General features: G+C 39.1%; 2 protein-coding genes across 9 annotated transcripts in view; both read right to left on the bottom strand.

Moving 5' to 3' along the window:
- Positions 1-12,054, bottom strand: part of LOC124168768 (ATP-dependent helicase brm) — a 96,052-nt gene extending 83,998 nt beyond the window's left edge. For 2 of the 5 annotated variants that reach the window (XM_046547059.1, XM_046547067.1), the window contains exons 1-7: positions 11,298-11,586; positions 10,570-10,938; positions 10,174-10,395; positions 7,424-8,116; positions 6,797-7,072; positions 4,087-4,354; positions 1,492-1,703 (exon numbers count right to left, since the gene is read on the bottom strand). In XM_046547059.1, coding sequence (XP_046403015.1) covers positions 1,492-1,703; positions 4,087-4,354; positions 6,797-7,072; positions 7,424-8,116; positions 10,174-10,395; positions 10,570-10,938; positions 11,298-11,312 — 2,055 coding nt within the window. In that variant the 5' untranslated portion in view covers positions 11,313-11,586. Of the gene's footprint in view, positions 1-1,491; positions 1,704-4,086; positions 4,355-6,796; positions 7,073-7,423; positions 8,117-10,173; positions 10,396-10,569; positions 10,939-11,297; positions 11,587-11,722; positions 11,841-11,866 lie in introns of those variants that run through there. The other 3 variants (XM_046547076.1, XM_046547085.1, XM_046547094.1) reach the window with 3 other exon arrangements.
- A 5,534-nt stretch (positions 12,055-17,588) lies between these two features.
- The window catches only part of LOC124168745 (ras association domain-containing protein 8), a 65,133-nt gene continuing 59,702 nt past the window's right edge, over positions 17,589-23,019 (bottom strand). For all 4 annotated transcript variants that reach the window (XM_046547015.1, XM_046547020.1, XM_046547037.1 and 1 more), the window contains one exon: positions 17,589-21,084. The gene's annotated coding sequence lies outside the window, so the exon portion shown is untranslated. The remainder of the gene's footprint in view (positions 21,085-23,019) is intronic.

Genomic DNA, 23,019 nt, shown 5'->3' with positions numbered 1-23,019 from the left:
GCGTATTTCTCATTGAAATTACACTGGAGTGTTTCACTGGAAGTGCCCTTCCCGCAACACTTTTGTGATGCATTAGTGAAAATTTTCTCCCTATTAATGGGGTTAATTTGGATGACTCTCCAGGGGTATCTCATTTCTTCAATTTCCAATCTTGGTTTGTGCAGAGCTGATAAAATGAATTGCCTGAAAACTGCTGCTAGTGAGCCAACTGTTCTTGAAAATTATCTTCTCTGGGAACATTTAATATTACCATTCCGAATTTTCTCCAGGGTAACAGCCCTGTGGCTTACAGTAAGAAATTCTAACAATTCGACCAAGACTTTCAATCATGGGAAACATTGTTCAGGAATGGAAATTTATGTTTCACTTTAGGTAACACATCATCAGTGGTGTAGCTTGTAAATAAGACTATTAGGCTTCATTTTCTAGCCTCCAATTGAGTAATTGCAACCTGGAGACATCAGAGCTGATTGAAGAGTGTTTCATGCTCCCATACCATTCAACGTCATGTATAAAAGTGCCTCACTGATGAAACTTTTTTTTTCCACTGAAAGTTTCATCAGCGAGGTTCTACTCTATATCCTCTATTCTACAATATTGAAATTTATTACTTCTATAAAGGCAACCAAAGCACCAGAAACACTACTTAGGGTTGCCCAAGAACTATACTAAGATTTATAAGACTTGATAATTAAATATTCACATGAATTTTTGAATTGTCTGCTGCAAGAAAATCTTTCATTACACCTAAGTTACCATTATTACTGACAACTTTTGTCAGCATAGCTTGTGGAAGAGACGTTAGATGTCAATGGATTGTAGGGACTCAAGAGGAAACTTAATTAAGGGACTAGGGCGTAATGAAAACTAATTGGACTATTATCTTTAGGGGATTAAATTGATTGAATTTAAATGATCATCACTTCTCTTTTAGACATTATTAAAAGCACTAAAATGTGAAAATGAGCTTACATAATGATAGCCCTCCATCTGTTCAATAAGCAACTGAACAATTAAGAGGACTACACATTATTCATGCTCATTTTCACATTTTGGTGCTTTCAATAATGTCTATACCCTTTTTCTGAACTGACGGCGGCTGACATTGAGCATGCTCAAAACCCACCCACTCTTCCAGCCAATCACAGAAGAGCGACAGGAGAAAGTGCGTAGGAGCCTGCAGTCTCTCTCCAAACTCCGTGCAGTGCAGATCGCTCTCCAGCCAGCAGTGTTGCCAAACTGAATCGCTCAGCGTTCATCCCAGAATCTTCCGCTGCCCCCGAAAGTACCATCATTCCCAAGGCTGGCATTGCCAGGTGCCCAGATGGACGGGAAAAGGCAAGGGGATGGAGGGGAATGAAGAGGTGGAAGGGGCAGCACTTCTGATTGGCAACTTGCTACTTTCCACCCAGCCGCCATCAGTTCGAAAAAAGGGTATAAAAGAGATGTGATTATCGTTAAAATTAAGGAAAAGATTAAATGAACCAGTACCTGCTGGTTTTGCATCTGCTGGGCTTGTTGTTGCTGGGGATGAGGGTGTGGTCCTTGAGGGGGGCCAGCTGGAGGTGGCCCAGTAGATGGGGCCATTTGACCAGTCATTGGCGACTGGGTAGGGGGCTGACCACCAGGTGGACCAGGGGGACGCATTGGATGCTGCATCATGGCACCACCCCCAGAGCCACTCCCACCACCAGGTGCAGTGCCTGCCAAATTCCAAAACAATCTTAAGAGTCTGAGAAGAACAATCATTCAAACAAAATAAATACCCACAAAATAAATTATAAGGAATGTCCATTTGGGACAACACTCATCAATCAATCACTCAACAATCTGAGTGGTTAAGTCATTAACCCAGTAACACCAGCATAAAAAAGTTTCTGCAATTTTTGTGGTTTCCAGCCAGTCCCTGTCCCGCAGCGATTGGCTGCAAACCGTGCTGGCGCAGGGTTATCCCCACCTCCTATTGTGCCTTCATCGGACAACTCTTGCTGGCTGGGGTGTATGCAAGGCATCAAGGAGTATAGTTATCCTGCGGAATGCAACACTTCATAACAATAGGGTGGTTTCCTATTTTCTTTTTTTTTGCCTAAATTGAAAGATTATTACTCCTGGAGAACGTATTTCAAGCTTTTAGATTTTTAAATGACTATATCTATTTTTCGTGATTAATTGAAAAGTGAAAATTTTCATTCGCGTGAAAATGCGATGGCTAAGTATGAATGCTGTAAAAGGCCGTGTGACGTCATTCTGTTTCCAGCTACCACCGTGTGAGGCCACGTTGGTGCGAGGCTATGAGTGCCGCTATGATGCAGGCTGCTAGCTGGCAACGCTTGGCTTGAATAAGGATTATTAATACCTTATCAAACGAAGAAAACTTTCCGACCTTAGCCAGTTTTAGTAGGTGATTATTAAGACATGTTTCCATGAGCTCTGTGCCTCATGCATGCATTGGTAATCTCAGACGATGTAAAACTCCTATCTACTCGTATAGAAACTAGGTCCCTGTGACGTCGCGTGGAGTGGCATCGCATGGGCGCCAATCTGGCCTTTTTCAAATGAGGATAAAATTGACCATTGCCATTCGTCTAAACCGGTATTTCTAAAACCAAATAATTTGTATATTATGAATACAATAATGGTGGGTAATGAATCGCAATCAATGCCTTTCCTTTTCCTTGATGAAGGAAACTACGCTATTGTGCGCTAACTCACGATTGTGGCGAACTGATCTATCTGGGCGTGCAACGCAGCCGGAACCAAAAAAAATCACTCTCCGCAGCAAGGAAAAACGGGAGAAATGCTGAACAGTTCCCAACTTCACACCGGATTCAATGATACTTTGCTCAGATTATGCCCAGAGTACGATTTCCTCTATGCCGCACCGCGTAGCAACAGCCAAATCAAAAGGCACCAAATTCAAAATTTGAAATTTTTTAATGCTGGCATCTCTGAAAGTTCGTAAATCGAATGTGCATAGGAAGAGAACTAACTGTACATCAAATTTACGTGCTGTAATGAGTCTGTCACCATGATTCCCCAGGAATGAAGCTTATTATATGACGTTGGGTGTATGGTGAAGAAAGAACCATAAATGATGCTCTTGGTCACAGTACACGAGGGGAACTTAAACGTGGCGTGATTATTAAAACTTAGCGTAGTGAATATCCATCTAAATGCCATAGCTTATGCGTGGACCTTTGTAATAAAGTTCATTTTGTAACCGCCAGGACCGCATCTGAGGTTCATAATTTCGAAAAAACAAAATTTTCGTAATAATGTTTCTTTTCCTATAGCTTAGATAGGCCTTTTCGTCGGGACCAATGATTTGCTTTGTAAAAACGAGAACTTCGTAATAACATTGTTCGTATTAACGAGAGTCTACTGTACCAAGAGGTAATCAAAAGTACTTCTGCCTCTATCATGGGAAGAATGGTCGGAATGATTCAAGAAAACTACTTGCTGCACCAGTAGCAGTGTTACCCACCGTACATAATCTGTTCATAAATCGGTACAACCACAACAGGCCTAAGGATATTATTAAGGTTTCAGTGATACACTGTGATATTAGTAAGCAGCAGAAACTATCAGTTCCTTCTTTTAGTAGAATCACTTCCATGCAAATCTCACTGGACAGGGTGGATCATATCCTTCCCGTCTTCCAACTCCTAACTTCTCCTTACCAATCCACCTCATACTTCTCTAGTCGCATCTGTTTTCAAATGTACTACTAACAGAAGACAAGCTCTCATACGAATTTGATGAGCATCATGCTAACTCTGAGCTGTGGCTTGTTAGTAGTGACAATTTACTTTTACTGCTCAATGTACCTCCACATTTTTTTGCCGTTCAGAATGCAAAAATTTTCAACAAATAAAAAGAAAACAGAGTGCAAGATTTAACATCATTTTTAAGGTGATTTAAATGAATTATCAAAGGACTACGATTATTGATTTTAGACTTCACATGAAAACTAAGTCCTTTCCTACTTAATGCCTGGTGAATTGAGAAAAGGATAAATTTGTAGACAGGAAATGACATTTATGACACTTAAATATATGTATTTTCAGATCATAAATAGGAGGCTACCTGCTTCAGCTGGTCCAGGCTGCTGTCCAGGTGAGGGAGAATGCTGCTGTTGGGCAGAAACAGGTGACTGAGGCATAGATGGCGGGGGTCCATTGGGTTGGCCAGGATGATGCATTGGCGATCCCCCTTGGACTGATCCACCCCGAGGAAACTGTGGACCACGATCTCCACCTGGGCCTGGCACACTGGTAGGCACACCTGGTTGGTGCATACCTTGCTGCGGTTGCTGCTGCCCAGGAGCATTAGGGTCTCCCATCATCCTCTTGCCCTACACAAATTTGGCAAATATTACATCAATAAACACTCTTGACTATTCCAAAAGTCAACAGCTTTTACTTTAATTATTTAAGGAAATGGCTACAGTGGACTCTTGTCATTACAAAGTTCATGAGACCAAAAGTTTTGAGGCTCAACTGTCGAACTTCTTAAGGTTTCTTTCTCAGTGGTTTCTCACCACTCAACTGTTATTATTAAGCACAGTTAAGTACAGTAAGAAATTAAGAAGAAATGTTGAATGCGTGAATGTTTGACTAAGTTTATAATGCAGCAGGAAACTTAGGATTTTGGCAATTGTAATATTCTCCCAGGAATGCATACAGGAATTTAGCTGTTTACAGGAATATTTGAATTTTATGGAAATACTTCGGGCTTATTGTTGATCCGACTAATACCGTATTTCTCCGAATATAGTACCCAATAAACACTCTTAACTATTTTTGAGGCTTCAGTTTTGGGAAAAGTTAAAAAATGCATTTGAATATAGTCCCCCCCTTTACTTTTACCACAGGCATTTTTGGAAAAAAAGGGGGGACTATATTCAGACATGTACATACAGAAGAACCTTGCTCTTACGCCCCCGCAATATACGTTTTCCCGCAATTTGCGACATTTTCGTCAAGTCCCGATGATTTAAGTATCTCTACATTGTGAAGTCTTCCCCGCATTTACGCTGACGAAATTTCAAATGACCCGCTATTTACGCCAGGCCGCCAAAGGGAACATGGCGGATAGTGCACCGTAATCAAGAAGAAAGAGTTTTAGAGATCGGAGCCGGGGATAAATTCAATAATTGTATGACACGCACGAGGTTCAAAAAAAGAAAGAGATCTAACGCGACGCATATCTGACAGAATTAAAGTTTTTTTAGCTCTAATTGTTTGAAACAAAGACTTATAGTTACAACAAGGCTACTAATATTCAAAATAGTCAAAACAGGACAATTTCAGAAGAAAGAAGCGTAGCATAAGCGCATTCAAACAAGACGAGACGGACTGGAAACTTTAGGCAACGCAAACTGCGTATATCACATTGCTGCGCCTTCGCCCCTTCGCTTTGAAGACAACGACGTCACATGCAAGATCAGACGTGTTTATCCCGTGCTCCTTCGCTCATAGCCTCGTAGCTTGAAATACTGAGGGGAGGGAGCGCGCTCCTTCCACTCCGTATTTCGTTGCTTGGTTCGAAGACGGAGGGATCGCGCTCCTTCCCCTGGAACTCTCCTTCCGCACTCTTCACTTACAAGCATTTCTGATTTTTCCATCCACAATTTAGTCCAACAATGAACACACTCGTTCTAATTTTTTAAAGCGCAGGTTTTGATACCAATATAATTTTCAGTTGCAATAATCCTCATATTAGCGTCTGAAGATGATTTTTGGAAAATCAGTTCCTCAGCGTAATGGAAATTACTCGGCAAGACAGATGTTGACTGTTAACCAGGTATGTCCTTCAACACTACGCGTTTCTCTACGTTTGATAAGCGATTACTATATGCAGTATAAATGCCGCGGGATGCCCACTTGTGGCAGTAAATTTTGCGCGCCCTACGGAGCGAAAAACCCTGCGAGATCTTCCATGTTCACCTCTGGGGTACCGACGTGACAGCGCGATGCTTACAAGAAAAGCAAACAGGAGCATTTTAAAAATACGTCACTAAGGGAGAAACTCCCCTGCCTGCCGCTTGTTTTTGACCTAGGGGTTCAGATGACTGACTCACACTGAAAACCAAGGCCACTCAGTTCCCCTAAGACTTGCGACCGGTGAAGGGGAGGGGGGGGGAAGATAAGAAGTTTGTGTAAGAGGCGCACCCTCATTTTCGGCTGCAATTTCTGGGAAAAAAGGTGTGCCTCTTACACGTGCTTATACGGTGTCCTCATTCATTCCAATGTGAGCTGAGAAAGATGCATTCCCCTTTCTCACGCTCGTATTTGGCCTTGCTGATTGCATGACATCCTATACTGTCTTTAGAGGGTAGTTATTCAGAGCACTCTAAGATGCCGAATATATTGAAGACTTTTCTTCTGACCTCAAAACCTCTGTCAAAACCCTCTGAGAAGAGGTTGTCTACGATCCACCCTCTGTGCAAGGCAGCATTTCTGACATATTTTCCCTGGAGGTGTAATCTTGTCAGTCTAGTGCAAAGTTCATCTCAGGATAGGAACCCTAGAACATTGGGGCATAGTTTCCCTTGAAAATGAGATTTCTCCCCGCTGCTACAGAGGACATTTTTCCCCTTTTTGAACAACAAAATTAGACAAATTTTTGCAGTGTAACTATTGCTACTTTTGATTTAGGATTTGGAAAACTGTTGTGCGGAAATGGTTAGTTCGAAAGAAATACTTCTGCAACAGAACTGGTAAAACCAACAAGATGAGGATAAGTTATTGCTATTCACAATCCAATAGGTTGAATTCCCAACAGCTCAACTCACCTGTACTGCAAGAGCAAGCTGCTGAGACAATGGCTGGTTTCGAGCCAATAATCTGTATGCCATTATTTGTACACGCAGTTGCTGCAGCTGAGCGCCACTGAATGCGTGCTGAAGTCCCTGTCCTTGGCCTTGCTGTGGAGGCATTCCAGGCTGTTGCGGGGCCTTTGGACCCATAGGTCCTTGATTTTGCCCCCCTTGTTGCTGCTGCCCTTGCTGAGGCATCATAGGCCCACCACTGCCAGGGCCTTGCATACCATCATTCTGCATTCCAAAGCCCTAAGAAAAGAATAATTATTCATTACAACATCAAGTTAACATGAACAATGAGAAAAATTGTGTTGCATTTACTGAGTTAGAATGAGGATTCCTCATTCCTTGGAGAAAATATTTTGAAACAATTGATGACAGGTTTCATAGCCTTTTTGATACACCACACACCAAACATGTATCTGTTCAATATGTGTTGTGTTTAAATAACTTAGCCATATGAGTAGAAAAAATAATTTCTAATATTTTTATTTCAGTCCAACAAGCAAGTTAAATCAGTCTCTTAACCAAGTTGACTTCTCTTCTATAACATAAAGAGGTGAGAACTCAACATTACGATTCAATGCAAAATTGACTAACCTGCACGTGTGTCCGTGGAGGTCCATGAGGTGGGCCATGGGGGCCATGCTGAGGCCCATGAGGAGGTCCATGTGGAGGGGGACCATGAGGGGGACCATGAGGTGGAGCGTGTGGTGGCCCATGTGGTGAGCCATGGGGCCCATGTGGAGGCCCATGAGGCTGCCCATGGGGAGGGCCGTGAGGCGGGCCATGGGGTGGGCCATGGGGAGGACCGTGAGGAGGAACATGGCCATGTGGGGAACCATGTGGAGGCCCGTGGGGGGGCCCATGGGGAGGTGGTCCATGCGGAGGGCCGTGCGGGCCCGGAGGAGGTCCGTGGGAGGGGACATGAGGCGGCATGTGATGCCCATGAGGAGGGTGCTGTGAAGGGTGAGGAGGCATGTGGGGATGTGGGGGGCCAGGAGGGTGGGAGCCGTGCGGTGGGCCATGGGCTGATGGGTGTGGGTGATGACCATGAACCATCGGCTGCCCTGGATGCTCTGATGCCATTGATCCACCTCCTACAGCTGGTGAAGGGGAAGGTGACGATGCAGCGTGGGACGGAGAGGGCCCCTGCCGAGCGCGCAGCGCCAATAGCTGTGAATATCGTGGATCCTCCTGGAGGCCTTTCTCTTCCATGGAATCAATGGCTCGCTGTAGAGCACTGAGATTGTCCTGCGGTGGCATTCCTCCCTGGCTCACATACCCTCCACTCTGATGATAGAAAAAAATCAAAAAATGTGATTCCATCTTAGACAAAACAGCAGCTGATCAATCAAATTTGGAAGGCAAGAGTTTTAATTTCATCATCTCATCTTTAATTACATTGAAAGAAAATGAAATCCTTGTTTCAATCTAAGATACATAATGTATATGAATGGCTTAAGTGATAATATACTGTCTGTAAAGAAAAAGCAACACCCAAGTTTGAGGAGCTCAATCGTCTAAAAGAAGGAATCAATTTCAATGCCACAAAAACAGAGAATCAACAGTAGAGAATTTATTTCTAAGTTTGATCATTAGCTTTAAAAAATGTCTGGCTCATTAGCATTTCCACTACATATTTTTGTATCTCAAATATGTACCTGTTTTTTGCCTGCAAAATCAAGTTGCTCAATTTAAAGCGCTTGGTATTCCTGTAGTTTTCGTTCCAGTAACTTGCAATTTTGATAAAAGAAAGCCAGATCTATTATTGACAATTTGCAGAAAACAAATTGTTTATACCATTAAATTAAAAAACACATACCTCTGCTAACATCGAAACCAATGGGTCAATTGAAAATTGATTGGTACTGATGTATGCTGCACAATGAATGCAAGGCTGGTTCTTAAAACATTTACCTTCAATATCACTAATAAGGTCAATATCGCTTATTATTCATCTAGATGTTTCTACAAGCGTACCGTTAGCTCTGTCGTGGGAGGAGGAGGAGAGAACGGGTGCTTGGTAGGCACCACTCAGCAGTCAGCACGCTTCCTTCATTTAAATGACCGGCACGTACAGTATAAGTATCTGTGTTGCTCCCTTCAGGTAAACTTAAAGATGTCAGGTTGGGGTGGCATAGAAAGTTACCTATCACCCCACTTCATGTAGGAAACATATTCCTCAAATGGAACTCATGCACTGTTCCCCTTATTACACAAATTGTGAATTTGTCGATGAAGATCTTCAGCCTACCCAACACACGAAGCCTTTTCTGTGCCGTAAGATGGTCACTACTTGAGTTCCCCCAGTCACAATTCTTTTCCTTAGAGGCAACTCTTTTCACCAATGTAAAGCTGATACCAAGGTATTCAGACACAGTTTTAAACATGGAATGAAATTTCTCCATACTTTTTTCTGTTTCACAGCAAAAAGAGCAAATAGCATTCAAAGCCATTTGGACTTGTCTTCGAAAAACTTGTTCTTAGACGCATGATCCACCAAAGGAATTTGCATTTACAATACACTACAGAAAAGGAAAAAAATCGTTCATTAGCCTAGTGACCAAATGAAAAGGTTAAATATGGAAGAATAGAACCTGGATGAAAAATAATTCACCATGAAAATCCTCACGTAGGGTAACTACCAGAAACATGACTGAAAGAAGTAACTCAAAAAACAAGACTTTTGAATTCATATTTTTTCATAGCCACTCTGAACTAAAAGCTTAAGTATAGCTACTTTCTGCAAAGGGTAAAAATGTAAAATATGGTTAATTGTGAAGAAAAATAAAAAATTCTTTTAATCCCTTTATAGAGGCCTATTCCATAACTAGACCCTAATTTGAATATTTTGTCCTTCAATATTTTTATCATGTGACTTTATGACATAATAATTTTTCCCAAGGAATGAAATCGTATGTACAATGTCACGGAGCTTACTGTGATAGCAAGATAGCTACACCATCATCATCACAAACCAAACACATTCTATGATTTTCGCTGACTTTTCAAGCAAATGATGCACATTATCTCCAGTGGGTCAATAATTATATCATAATACCTGAAATTATAAAATCAAAGCTATTGAGCCCTACATCTAGACCATTGCAGTAATGCAACATATATTCTCTTCAACAAGAATATTTTTCCCCAAGACCAAAGGTATTATTTAGCAAAAGACAATGCAAGCCCAAATGTGAATTAAGGTGACCCTCCAATAAAAACCAAACGTCAAAAGAGCATAACGATAATTCAGAACCTGCACAAACTAGGAAACACTCCTTTTCGAAGAGCAAGAGTAGCCAAATGAACACTAAATTTTGAAAATTGAGTATGATGAGACTTACAGGAGGGAGATGCATGTGCTGTCCATATGGTTGATGGTGTGGATGCATAGAAGGATGTGGGCCATGTGGAGGAGGAGGGGGTCCACCTGGACCAACATGCTGTGGGTGGTGTCCACCATATGGGGGACCTGATGGGGATGGGTGCTGTTGTGCATGGTGAGGGTGGTGAGGCGATGTCGGATGAGACTGCTGAGATTGTTGCACACCCATGTGCTGTCCACCCTGATTGCATGAGAAAAGCAAACCATGACAAATTATGGCAACTCCCAACACACCCGCCCCACATACACTGCTCCCAGTTACACTGACATTTAGGGCAGGAAAGTTGCTACTAGTCTGCACATTATTTTTCCAATCTAGAATGGGTTGAGGAAATAATAATAGAATAACACTTACCACTCCTTGTGGAGGCATATGGCCTCCTTGTGGATTCATCACATGCCCTTGTCCAGAAGCAGGGCTCGATGGCGGTGCTGGTGAGGGCGAATTTGGTGTTCCCGGATTGGGAGTAGTTGCTGAAGGGGGGTGAGGACCATTACTTCCCGGGTGCCCATTTGCACTTGGTGCTGGTGGGGTGCTGTTGTTACTGGGTGACATTGGTGGAGGTGGGGCCATCGGTGATTGAGCAGGTGACGGCGAAGAAGAAGCATTGGGGGGTTGGGACTGCTGAGGGGGCTGCTGAGGTGGGGGCCCCATCGCTGATGGAGCTGGTGATGAGGACATGTCTTGCACGGGGCCTCGCCGTTCTCGCCTACGTGAATTAACCTGCATAAAAATTTATGGAGGTTGTGTGAATTGTTGGACAGAAAAGAAGTTTTACAAGCAAATATATCAAAATGATTCTATACGCGAATTATCGAATCATCCAAAGATGAACTGTCTACATTATTTTCAGCAATCAAATTCTTTCCACTTGCTGTTTTTATCGCGCACACTCTCACTATTTAATCGACAAAAACTACACTAGCATCTACATACAAGCCGCATACTAATTCTGTATTCATAAAACACACTTTACACGTTCATACAGTAATGGCTATTAGGGATGGCAACAATTCCGTCTAAGCTAAAACAGCTCCGAATGCATCATCACTTTAATCACTTAACGATTTAAAACAATTTACCTTAGTTTTCCTCATCTTATGAGATTAAGAACGAACCGGCATGGAATTCAAGAGCTGTGTACTAGACAAAGGCTACTCGGTTCATGAAATCGACGCTCTGAATTTTGGTTGGCTTTTCATTACTCAGCAGTTAATTCTGAACCTTTCACATAAATTAACGAATAAATAGCGCACTTAAATCCAACGGGAAACGCTGATAAGTTGTGAGACAACTCCCACGCACACTTAGAAGAGCTTTCGTCGTGAAAAGCAATCAATATCAGCTCAGCATTTCAGAAAAATTCTGTGATTCTTTCCTTTCCATGGTCGGCCATATTGTCCCGGACTTTGACAACCGGCTCCAAGCTTTTAGTCGCCAGAGGAGAATTCAGCGTTCGCAAGTAATAAAAACATGCACCAAGAGGAAAAAACTACTGTACATTCACCTCTAATTGCACTCAAGCTTCACAGGAGTAACATTTTCTCAAACAGATAACTTAAAAAATGGCCTTATGGAGACTTTTATATTATGTCATTCCGAAGAATGCATTACTGCGGACGACTGCGGAATCACGCTTCATTTTTCTCACCTCTTCGTTAATGAAAGGTCTTCATGCTCGTAGTACAGGCTAAACCAGGATTTCTTCACAGACCATTACACTCAAAAAGTCTATATCAAATGTACAAAACATAAAATTTCCGGTTCAGATATTTTTGCATAATGAGGTCTAGTATTTTCAGCGTTGAAACATAGGGTGCGTTGGTTGCAACATTATTTTTTTGAATTTTCATTATGGCAAGCCTGTTCAGGCGTTATCGCGTTATTGGCGTCCAAAATCAAGTATGCGTAGGCTAACAAAAATATTTGCTCGCCGTTGGATTGCCTATTGTTCATCGCCTAAGATCGTCTCTATCGCCTGTAACCTTGGAAATGAGAATGTCTTTTAAATCAACCTTTCGGTGGGATATAGTAAATTCAAATCTGCATGATCCTCCCAAGTTTCTTGAAAGTAAAAGGCCCAATTTTTCACGAAGATTATATTTTTACCAGTTTAGCTGTGCCCTGTAAATTGGGAAATTAAAATATTTTACTTCACAATTTTCCCCTGAAGTGCAATTTCGTTGACCTTAGTGGACGTTTTGATAAAATGTTCAGCCCAGTGAATGCACATACACATGCCACTCTGGTTTCACTCATTAAAACAGCGTTTATGCCCTTGAATTTGGTAGAAATTCACCATTACCCTTTCGAAGAACCGAAACTAGCTTTAGAGGTTTAAGTTTACACACAATTACACCTAAATAACTTTCGCAAGAAATTTAGAAGCGTAATAAAATGTATTAGCGTACGTACATATTTATCGAGGTGCCACCATGTGTTGTTTTTTCTTCTCGAATTAGTACGCCGTAAGAAACGTATTGTAATGAATGCCTCACTTCTTTTGAGTTATTTGACTCCAATCGCAGATATCAACTCAGTAACTTGAATATGGCTTTAATTCCAATTCTTTTCGTGGATGCAAAATCTACCCTTTCTCTTGTCTCTTATCTTAGTATAATCATGCATGATTATAAATTTCAAAAAAATATTATATATTACCAAATAAGGTAAATTGTAGGATTGAATATGATAAAATTACCTCAGTTTTCGATTAGAATAAATTACTTATTTTCTTTGTCCCTCTTTACCTTTCCATTTTCTTACATGCATCTGAAATGCCACTAGCCTTTTCTTGTCCTCTTTATTTCAACATCAGTGTTTCCCAAGTAGTGCTACATAACATATTTAGGTATCTTTACCAGCATTAGCAGGGCCGGCCCTAGCAGGTGTGGGGCTAGGGGCGAACCTTCAGTGCGGGGCCCTTCACTTAAAATATTAAACTTTATACCCCATCTACAAACTCGAGCATTTTGAATCCCCACCACTCTCTGGCTAAGTATGTGTTCCCCTTCCAAATTCAGACTTGGTAATTACGCCGTTATGATGCCATCACGCAGTTGAGTTCAAAATAGTATAATACAAATAAAATTTATAATTATATTTATTCATAAAATTATAACGTAAAGTAAACATAAAAAGCGCGCTTTTTCAATAGTTTTCAAAAATATCGTATATTTCAATTTTTTTTTCACGACCGGCGGGGCGGTTGCCCCGCCCTGAGCATTAGTATTCTATCTCTCAAAAGTAATGAAATTCTCACCAACATTTCTTATTGATTCAAGAGTGCTTCCTTTACCAGTGTTCTTGTCTGCCTAGTGCTATTACAGCTGTTTTTCTGTTTGATTCTAATCTGCTGCCTGAACATGCAGTTAAATTTCTCGCCTAGGGTTATATATTCAACATAGTTGAATGATCATTCACTCAAGTGATCATATCTCCCTTTATGTGAATTAAGCCTTACCAAAATGCACATTCCTCACTCCCAAAGTTATACATACGATTATGAATAGTTTTCTCCCGGTTCGTGCCTTTCTTTACACCAGAAAAGATGAGCAAATTGGGTGATAAAATCTTAGACTCACAAGGGATTATCTTCTGCATTGACCTAACCACTATCAGTTGCGTTCATCTTATTTTTTGAAAATTTGTAAAGTTATTAGTTCCAACCACCAAAAAAATTAGTAATGGTGACAAAACAAAACTTGCTTATTGGGTAATTCTTATAATCAATTGCTCATAAGATAATTTCTTATTATTTGCAACCTTTGGTGGTGGCAGGGTTGTCCTCCCCTGGCAAACTGAAGGCCCACTCCAAAATAACTTTAAATGGAACTTCAGTACCTTCCATTCCTCATATTCGATATAGTTGTAACAAGATAGTCACTGTTGCTTTATGTAGTGTCGGGCTACGTTGAAAAACACTAAGAAACTCTTTATGCACTTACTAAGATGATAAAGAATTTGCCCTTGGCTTATTTCTTGACCTCAAAAAAGCTTTTGACTCAGTAAATCATCTTATTCTACTCAATAAATTGAATAAAATAGGAGTAAGAGGGCAGGTTAACCAATGGTTTCAATCATACTTACACTATAGAAAACAAGTGGTAGAAATTAATAGTGTTATCTCAGATCCCCTACCTCTAAAATGTGGGATTCCCCAAGGCTCAATTATAGGACCTATCCTGTTTCTAGCCTTTATCAATGACCTGCCTGAATCTCTCCCGCTAACTACCCCAGTTATATTTGCAGATGACACAAACATCATATTGAAAAGCAGCAGTTGTGAAGTATTACAGCGAAAAGTTAATGAAATGGAGTGCAATTTACAAAAATGGTTAAAATTTAATGAGTTAACCCTTAATGTTGACAAAACAATCCTTGTTGATTTTAATCCCACAAAACAAAAGTCTGCTCCAATAAATTTAATTCTAGACAACTTTACAATCAAGGAAGAGCATCATACAAAATTTCTAGGAGTTTGGATTGACCGCGACTTATCTTGGGATGAACATATAAATAAATTAGTAGGAAAATTAAATTCACTGTGCTATGCAATGCGCATATTAGCTAAATCCACAACCCTCGATGTTCTTCAGGTAGTTTATTATGGGCATATTTACTCAAGAATAACACCGGGAATTATCCTATGGGGATCCTCGCATTACGTGAAAAAAATATTTCAAATGCAGAAAAGAATTTTAAAAATAATGAAACAGGTTCCTTTAAGAACATCCACCAAACCAATATATGCAGAACTCAACATTTTACCAGTACCATGCATTTACATATCAGAAACAGTGTCCTTCATTCACAAGAACCACATGTCTTTTGAAAAAAACTCTCATTTTCATAACTATAACACCAGATCAAATGAACTCATCCATCTAAAAAGCCATGGAACAGCTAAAAGACTGAAACGTTTAAATCACCAAGGATTCAACATTTATAACAAACTGCCATCTGCAATAAAAAATCTAGAATATCAGAAATTCAAATTATCCGTAAAAAATATCCTGAAAAAACATTTGTTCTATGATGTAAAAGAATATATGAACTGTGTCTTTTAAGATTTATCTTTGTATACTGTTCTTAACCAAAATGACCTTCTTGTTGTACTTTTGTTTTTTGTAATTGTAACTCATTACAACAAGTTGTATATTTTGTTTTGTGATGTAACTGACTTGATCATTTTTATGTAATTGTACTTTTTGACGACTCCATGCAAATGTATTTTGCCCATGGATAATAAACCTTATTATTATTATATGTATTCTTAGTGTACCAAATTTAACCTCCATTCCACAACTGCTACAGATATATCAAAAAATCCCAGCTAAGTTCTTTCTGCCCTTAAAATTCTTTGATAGCTAGCAGTGCTGGATTAACATCCTTATAAAGGCAAGAAGGCAGTGCAAGCAAGCCCCAAAGTTATTTACACTCATCCAGGAGGCCAATGGATAACTGCCTACTTTACAACATTAATAATATGACACTAACAGGAACCATGACTGCCATGTATTTGATTTCCCCCAAAACTAAACAAATGTCACCTTTGATATTCAACACATCCTAAGTCCATAAGCTTCCACGTGAGCCTTGAAGTTAAGTTCATTGCTTAAAACTATTTCTCAACCAATGCCCAAAGCACCACATATACTTGCCCAAGGTTTGTACAACTACTGTCAAACAAATACAGAGGAATATTTTCCTTATAAAAGCAATTTATTTTTAAATATTGTTCATTAAATACTTTTTGGCTAGCTAACACATAAATTTCTCATGAAAAAAAATACACATATACATTCTTAGTCTTACATCAACAGCTTTAAGTACATGGTGATGTCAATAATTTTCCATAAAATAAAACAAAATAACAACAATATTTGCTTTCCACTTACATCTGCTTAAAGTAGAGTAAGCAATATTGGATCAAGTAATAACAGGTTTCCATCAAGAATTAAAATAAGCACATGCCTTACTTCAGAAAAATAGCACTCTCACATTCTTACCACCATAACGAAACCACTAAGTGTACTTAACAAAATTAAATACATCAAAACTATCGTAGAAATCACACATTTGCACAAAAATATTTTTAAAGACTCACATACCAATTTCTTGCTGCTAACAAAGCATTCATCAGAGTTATGACATGTCAAAATTGAAGCATTTCAGCCACAGTCACTTTTTCTATTCAAGTAACTTCAAAATTGAATTTAAATAATTAAAGTACAGCAATACATATTTCAGAGTAACTTTTTATGATAATATGGTAACTCTTACTCTCAAGTTTAGCAGATTGAAGAATAATAACTAAGAATTATAACAAACATTAATGAAGGAAATTAAGTACCTCCGTAAGCAAAAATGAATCATAGTCTATTTTACTAAACATAAGAATGCATAAAGTGCAAGGATATTCAATTTTATAGAAAACAACCATAATTAAATAACGAGCTCTTTGTTTATTTATAAAATCATACCTTTCTTCAAACCACATCCTCATTGTATGCCTACTAACTAGGATTCAGGATTATAAATGGCAGTGTAATTTTACTCTAGGGATTTGTAAAGCACTCATTACTGAGTCATCTATCAATTCAATTTCATTATCAAGGGCACATGCACAGTAATGGACGGTTACCTCTCCCTCAAAACTAGTGCCAAGACACAATAAATTCGATAAATGACATATTGCTCAACTGCTGTCCTTTTGCTGTGAGCATGGATTCAATGCTTGATGAAGGCAACGTTTTACATTGATAGATTCGATAAATCACATGATACTGAATATTTTCATGACCTCTCACAGTGACTAGGGATCCCATGCATATCTGTCATGGCAACATACACATAATTTGAAGTGTTTGTTTACAACTCTTCCATGAGAAAATAAGTCATAAGATTAAATTAAAAAGAAGAACTTTGTGCTTTCACATTAATATTTATTCACGACCATGGTTTCAACGTTAGACGTCATCATCAGGTGAACTCTACAGAGGTCCATCACATCCTTTTATACCAGGCTAGGAGGGGGAGGGAGGAAGGTAATTAGGTTGAACGGATTGGTTAACAGAGAAGAGGGCAATAACCTAATTAACCATAATTCTAATCAATCATAACCAATCAACCTAATTACCTTCCTCCCTCCTCCTCCTAGCCTGGTATAAAAGGATGTGATGGACCTCTGTAGAGTTCACCTGATGATGACGTCTAACGTTGAAACCATGGTCGTGAATAAATATTAATGTGAAAGAACAAAGTTCTTCTTTTTAATTTAATTATGAATCACTTTCACCAAGTTACGCCTCTAACAATCAAGTCATAAGATGGCAAGATACAAAAAAATGTGTCTGAAATTTTTTAAATAAATCACCCCACAAATATTATTTTAAAGAGCTCACTTTAACTTCCCCAGATGGAAAAGTGTGGCGTAAGATGACAGACTGGGAAGAGAAAATGAAAGTAGGTGGAAGACTGAGGTGCAAGGGTGTGAGAAAATAAATAACTTCCAAAAAATTACTGAATGCATTACATAAATCAAACCTAAGCGCACATCCAAATATGGTTGGATCTCAGTCAAAGTATCTTTTCACTGGTTCACAGAACTCAATAGTGGTCAAAGTAAATCATTATTTCATTGGCACAATGTTTAACCATAAGCCTCTGGATTGTCTGTTCAGCTATTGTCCTTCCCTGCAAGAATTAATTCCAACCCTTCAAACTTCTCATGCCTGTACTGGCATGCCAGGCATCAAATGGAGCTTTTTTTCTTGTGCCCATATGAGTGTGCTAAGTTAACCCTTAGACAGCGGGAACATTTTTAAACGCTTTGTTTTTCTGAGACAGCCAGGGAGAGTTAAGCCACATTAACAATACCTACAGTGACGGAAAATGCACTTGGACTCTACCCAGGTAGCAATAAAAATTTTGGGAAACTGCCGTAGGTAGCTGAGCAATGGTCAAACGTTTAAAAATGTTTTTCCACGGTTAGCATACAAACTGTATAAAAATGTTCACGCAGTCTATGGGTTAACATATGTAAATATGCTTAACATACAAGTAACAAAGGTACATTGTACCATGCTAGTCCAAGAATGAGTACACATTGTAACAATTGAGAAAAGAATTCTAAGGTCTCAATAACACAGCATTCGCAGTTAGACAGCTGAATGGCACAGAATTAATAACACATTCAGTGCATGATAGAGGAAAAAAAAATTGTCCAATAAAAAGGGTTCATCTTCTTTTTTCCAGTCTGAAAACAGTCCACACACATTTTAGAAACTACTTGTACAGAAGGGAGTCAACTGAAGTTCACACGTATGGTTGGATCACAATCAAGAGAATATGTAAGTACACAGATCAGAGAAAGAATAAACTCACTAGGGTAGGGGGGAGAGGACAGAACAAAGTAAATTGATATGGCCTGTTAGAGAACATATTGACCTTATCAAATGGAATAGCCCTAACAACCCGTGTTTTAGGAAAATACCATTAAAAGACAAAAAAATCTGTCAAAATAGATCTTATGAGTACAAGCATTAGAGAAAATGAAATCTGTTCAGAAACATGGAAACTAATCAAAATTATTGCAGCCACCTTAAATTTTTCCACAAAGCTTCCCATCACGACATCAGTTTCTATAGGATGAGGCGCATATTTATATGAATTGCAGCACAAGAGTATGGTGATGGCTCAGTTATCATAATTGTTAGATTTAATTTTAACCCACATAATATGAAAGATTAAAAGCATTAGGTACTTCTTCAACAGCAATCATAGGACTATGAGCCTTTCCAGATCTTAAAAAAAAGTAGTAATGAAAGTGATTAAAGTGATACTGGAGTTGCAACCAAAATAGACTACTAAAAACCAATACTGGAGCAAACAGTAACAGCATATAAATACTTAGGCTACCCACATCCTTTCAAGTAGATGGATAAAGCTACCTTTAGTGAGGGAAAATCATACAGTAATTCCAAAATGACACCACTGAAACAAATTAAAACTATTTTATCAAAATCGATTCTCTGAATTAAAAGATACTTTTTGTTTTCCATACCTACATGAATACATACTTCACATACCCTTTTCAGCAGGTGCTAGTTTACTTTCCCTACCAAAGTCCTTAATATGTTTATACTGTTAACAACAGAAGCACCATCATGCAACACTTTTGCGGCAAAGGTTAAGAAACAAAAAGTTTCTTCAAGCTTTAAGAATACAGTACAACAAAAATATTGCAGCCAAATAGAAATTCTGTTTTTGGATTGATTCAGTCTGATTCAATTAATTGTGAAAAAAATTCCAAAATAAAACCCCTAAGCAGCAGTGAAAAAATATTCACTCTACATTGTTTTTACATAATGCTCCCCTTTCTTCAAAACTCCAACACTGAGTGAATAACATTTAACCAAGACCACTTTTGATAATATTCAGCCTTGGTAATATCTTGGCCAGACCATATAATGCCAGGTTAAAGACACTGCATTGATAATCCTCTACAATGACCAGCAATCAAAGCAGGATGTCAGGTCACAATCATTTAAAGTCATATTCATGATTAGGCCATACGTTTACAACAAACTTGATACTGATCACTAGATTCAATGCAAATCTTCATTATTTACACATTTAACTCACTCTTTTGGCATTTCCATTCAGGTTAGATGAGATCCATTCGATACCCCTATTGCTCCTGATCCACAATTGTCAAAAAAAGATATGTAATTGAATTAAATATGGTTTTAAAAAATGAAGGATAGCCAAAGAACCTTCAGAAAATGTGCAATTTGCACGAGCAACAAAATATAAAATAACAAATACAAATTTCAGAAATCTTTTAGAAGATGGTTGCTGGAAAGATAAACATTAAGCCCAGCCAGTGAAGGCAGGGCACCAAATAATAATCATTATCTGAGACAGTGCAGAAGATTTATCATGAAATGTATCACCTAATACCACTTTATGGAGGAGAGCTGACCTTTTGACGCCTTTAGCCAATGGTTACTCATACAACCACCAGCATAATTAGCTTTTAAAATGATAGATTTCACAAGTGTACCACATAAATTCCAATGAAGATACTTCAAGAGACAAGTAGTTAATTTTTCAGGATAATTCTGATGACCATGTGGAATTCATTTCACAATGACTAGGATTGTAGACTACATTTCAGTAACAGTTGATAGGGTATCCACATTCAAGAATATACAACCAATTACCTATAAAAATGCGGTTAACTCATTGGACTTTTACCCCACCTTATGGTTCAATAATTCATTCTTTCTAGTTCTTCTGGAATTAATACAACCTGAATGCCACACTCTTCCTTACAATTTTTCATAAACTTTAAGAATTAGATTGATATCATTAAGGACTACTTTAAGAGTAATAGGAGACATTCCATAAAGAACTCTACAATTGAAAACTTTGCAATGATCCATGGGCAGCCCTAGTCCTTATAAAAACTCGGCAAAAATGTGCATGAGAAAAGGAGAAAAGTATTCAATAATTCCCACTGATTGCAAGTAAGTACCCTGATTAATTGTTGTAAGAACTCCAGTAAGTGAATTATGCACAAAGATGCAATATAATATTTCAATAAGGAATCTATTCCCGAGAATCAACAAAATTGAAGTAATTGGAATGGAAAACCTGTGAAATTCTATGCCTAAAGAAGAGTTGTAGTAGATTATCAAGTGAAATCTAAATAATGTATGATACAAATGCTTCAATGTAATACTTTCACTCCTTTTGTGCCTTGTACCTTCTTTGGTATGACTACGGATTTCAGCAATCACTGCTGAACAAGTCAAGCAACTTCTGCTTCCGTTTCTCCAGAAGAAGGCATAAATCCTGAAACTGGAAAAATAACAACCATCAATAAAATCTAATTTCAAAATATGCCCAATCATGATAAAGGGGTGAACACTAGGGAGGCCTGAACACTTTTTTTAATACAATTTTTTGTGAAAATATTAGCAGCTTAAATAAATTTTTTTTGCAATCCTTAATTGCTTTGACCTCTCTGAATTCCATAGAAAATTACTCAACAAAATAGTATAGGTGAGCACTGTGGAACTTAGCATTTTCTTAGCATATGACATTTGTCCCAGTCCTCCCTCATTCCGGCGGGAATGGGACACTAATGTAAACATGCAAAAATGGCAAGAAAAATACCATATAAGCGTGTGTAAGAGGCGCACACGTGTAAGAGGCGCACCCCTATTTTGAGAATCGAAGCTATAAAGAAAAAAAATTTTGCTGCATTTTTTTATCCTATCGTACGGTGTCGCAGACGTATGCCTGGAATTTCGACATTTATCGAAATTTCCTCTTTCAATCCTAAAGAGGAAATTTTGATAACTGCGGCGGTAATAGCGGCATAAGAGGGAGTAGAAAGAGTTCCGATCCTCTTTTCGCACACGCCGTTGCTCCACGATGCTAGTCCTACTCACGAACAATTTTGTTTAAAAGCTCTCGCAGGAGTATTACAATAGAATTGCAGCTGTGGAAAATTTTAAGGCAAAACACGACAGGCACATAGCATGAACCTTCCCAAGAGATTAGACCACAATCGGGGCAATTTCAGTGCCGCAGGGTAATAACCACGTCGTAGATTTAACGGAACCACCCTCAGCCCTCCATCAGCCAATGCCTCTGGCGTTTTTTTCCTTTCTGAGACCCCACAGGAAAATATCAAGTTACAGGGGAACAATGGAAACGTGTTTCATCCCTACCCCATCTCACCAACTGACCTTTTTTGGTCTACCAGGTTCAATTCTCCCAGTTTCTGGAGGCCAAATACTTGGTGAGTCACCTACTGGGCTCGAAGATATCTCAATATCTTTCAGCAATTGTATGACACGCACGAGATTCTAAAAAGAATGAGACCTAATGCTACGTATATCTGACCGCATTTAAGTTTTTTAAGTTCTAATTGATTGACACAAAGATTTATGTACCGTTAAAACAAGGCCACTAATATTCAACATGGTCCAAACAGCTAGGCGTGTAACTAACAGCACAATTTCGGAAGAAACAAGCGTAACATAAGCACATTCAAACAAGACGACACGGACTGGAAACTTCAGGCAACGCAAACTGCGTGTATCACATTGCTGCGCCTTTGCCCCTTCACTTTGAGGGCAACTACGTCACATGCAAGATCGGACGTGTTCTTCCCTTGCTCCTTCGCTCATAGCCTAGTAGCTTGAAATACGGAGGGGAGGGAGCGAGCTCCTTCCCCTCGACCACTCCTTCAGCGCTCTTCACTTATAAGCATTTCCAATTTCTTCTGTCCACCGATTAGTCCAACAATGAACACACTCGTACGAATTTTTTAAACAGCAGGTTTTGACACCATTATAATTTTCAGTCGCAAAAATCCTCATATTAACGTCTGAAGATGATTTTAAAAAAATCAGGTCCTCAGTGTAATGGAAATTGCTCGGCAAGACAGATGTTGACTATTAACCAGGTATGTCCTTCAAAACTACGCGTTTCTTTACGTTTGATAAGCGATTACTATATGCAGTATAATTGCCGTGGGATGCCCACTCATGGCAGTAAATTTAGCGCGCCCTCCGGAGCGAAAAACCCCCGCGCGATCTTTTCCATGTTCACCTCAGGGGTACCGACGTGACGGCGCGATGCTTACAAGAAAAACAAACAGGAGCATTTTAAAAATACGTCACCAAGGGAGAAACTCTCCTCCCTGCCGCTTGTTTTTGACCAAGGGTTTCAGATGACTGACTCACGCTGAAAACCAAGGCCACTCAATTCCCCTTGGACTTG

Source organism: Ischnura elegans, chromosome 1 (assembly GCF_921293095.1).
Source record: "Ischnura elegans chromosome 1, ioIscEleg1.1, whole genome shotgun sequence".
NCBI classification, from domain to species: Eukaryota; Metazoa; Arthropoda; class Insecta; order Odonata; family Coenagrionidae; genus Ischnura; species Ischnura elegans.
This window is presented reverse-complemented; position numbering and strand designations above follow the sequence as displayed.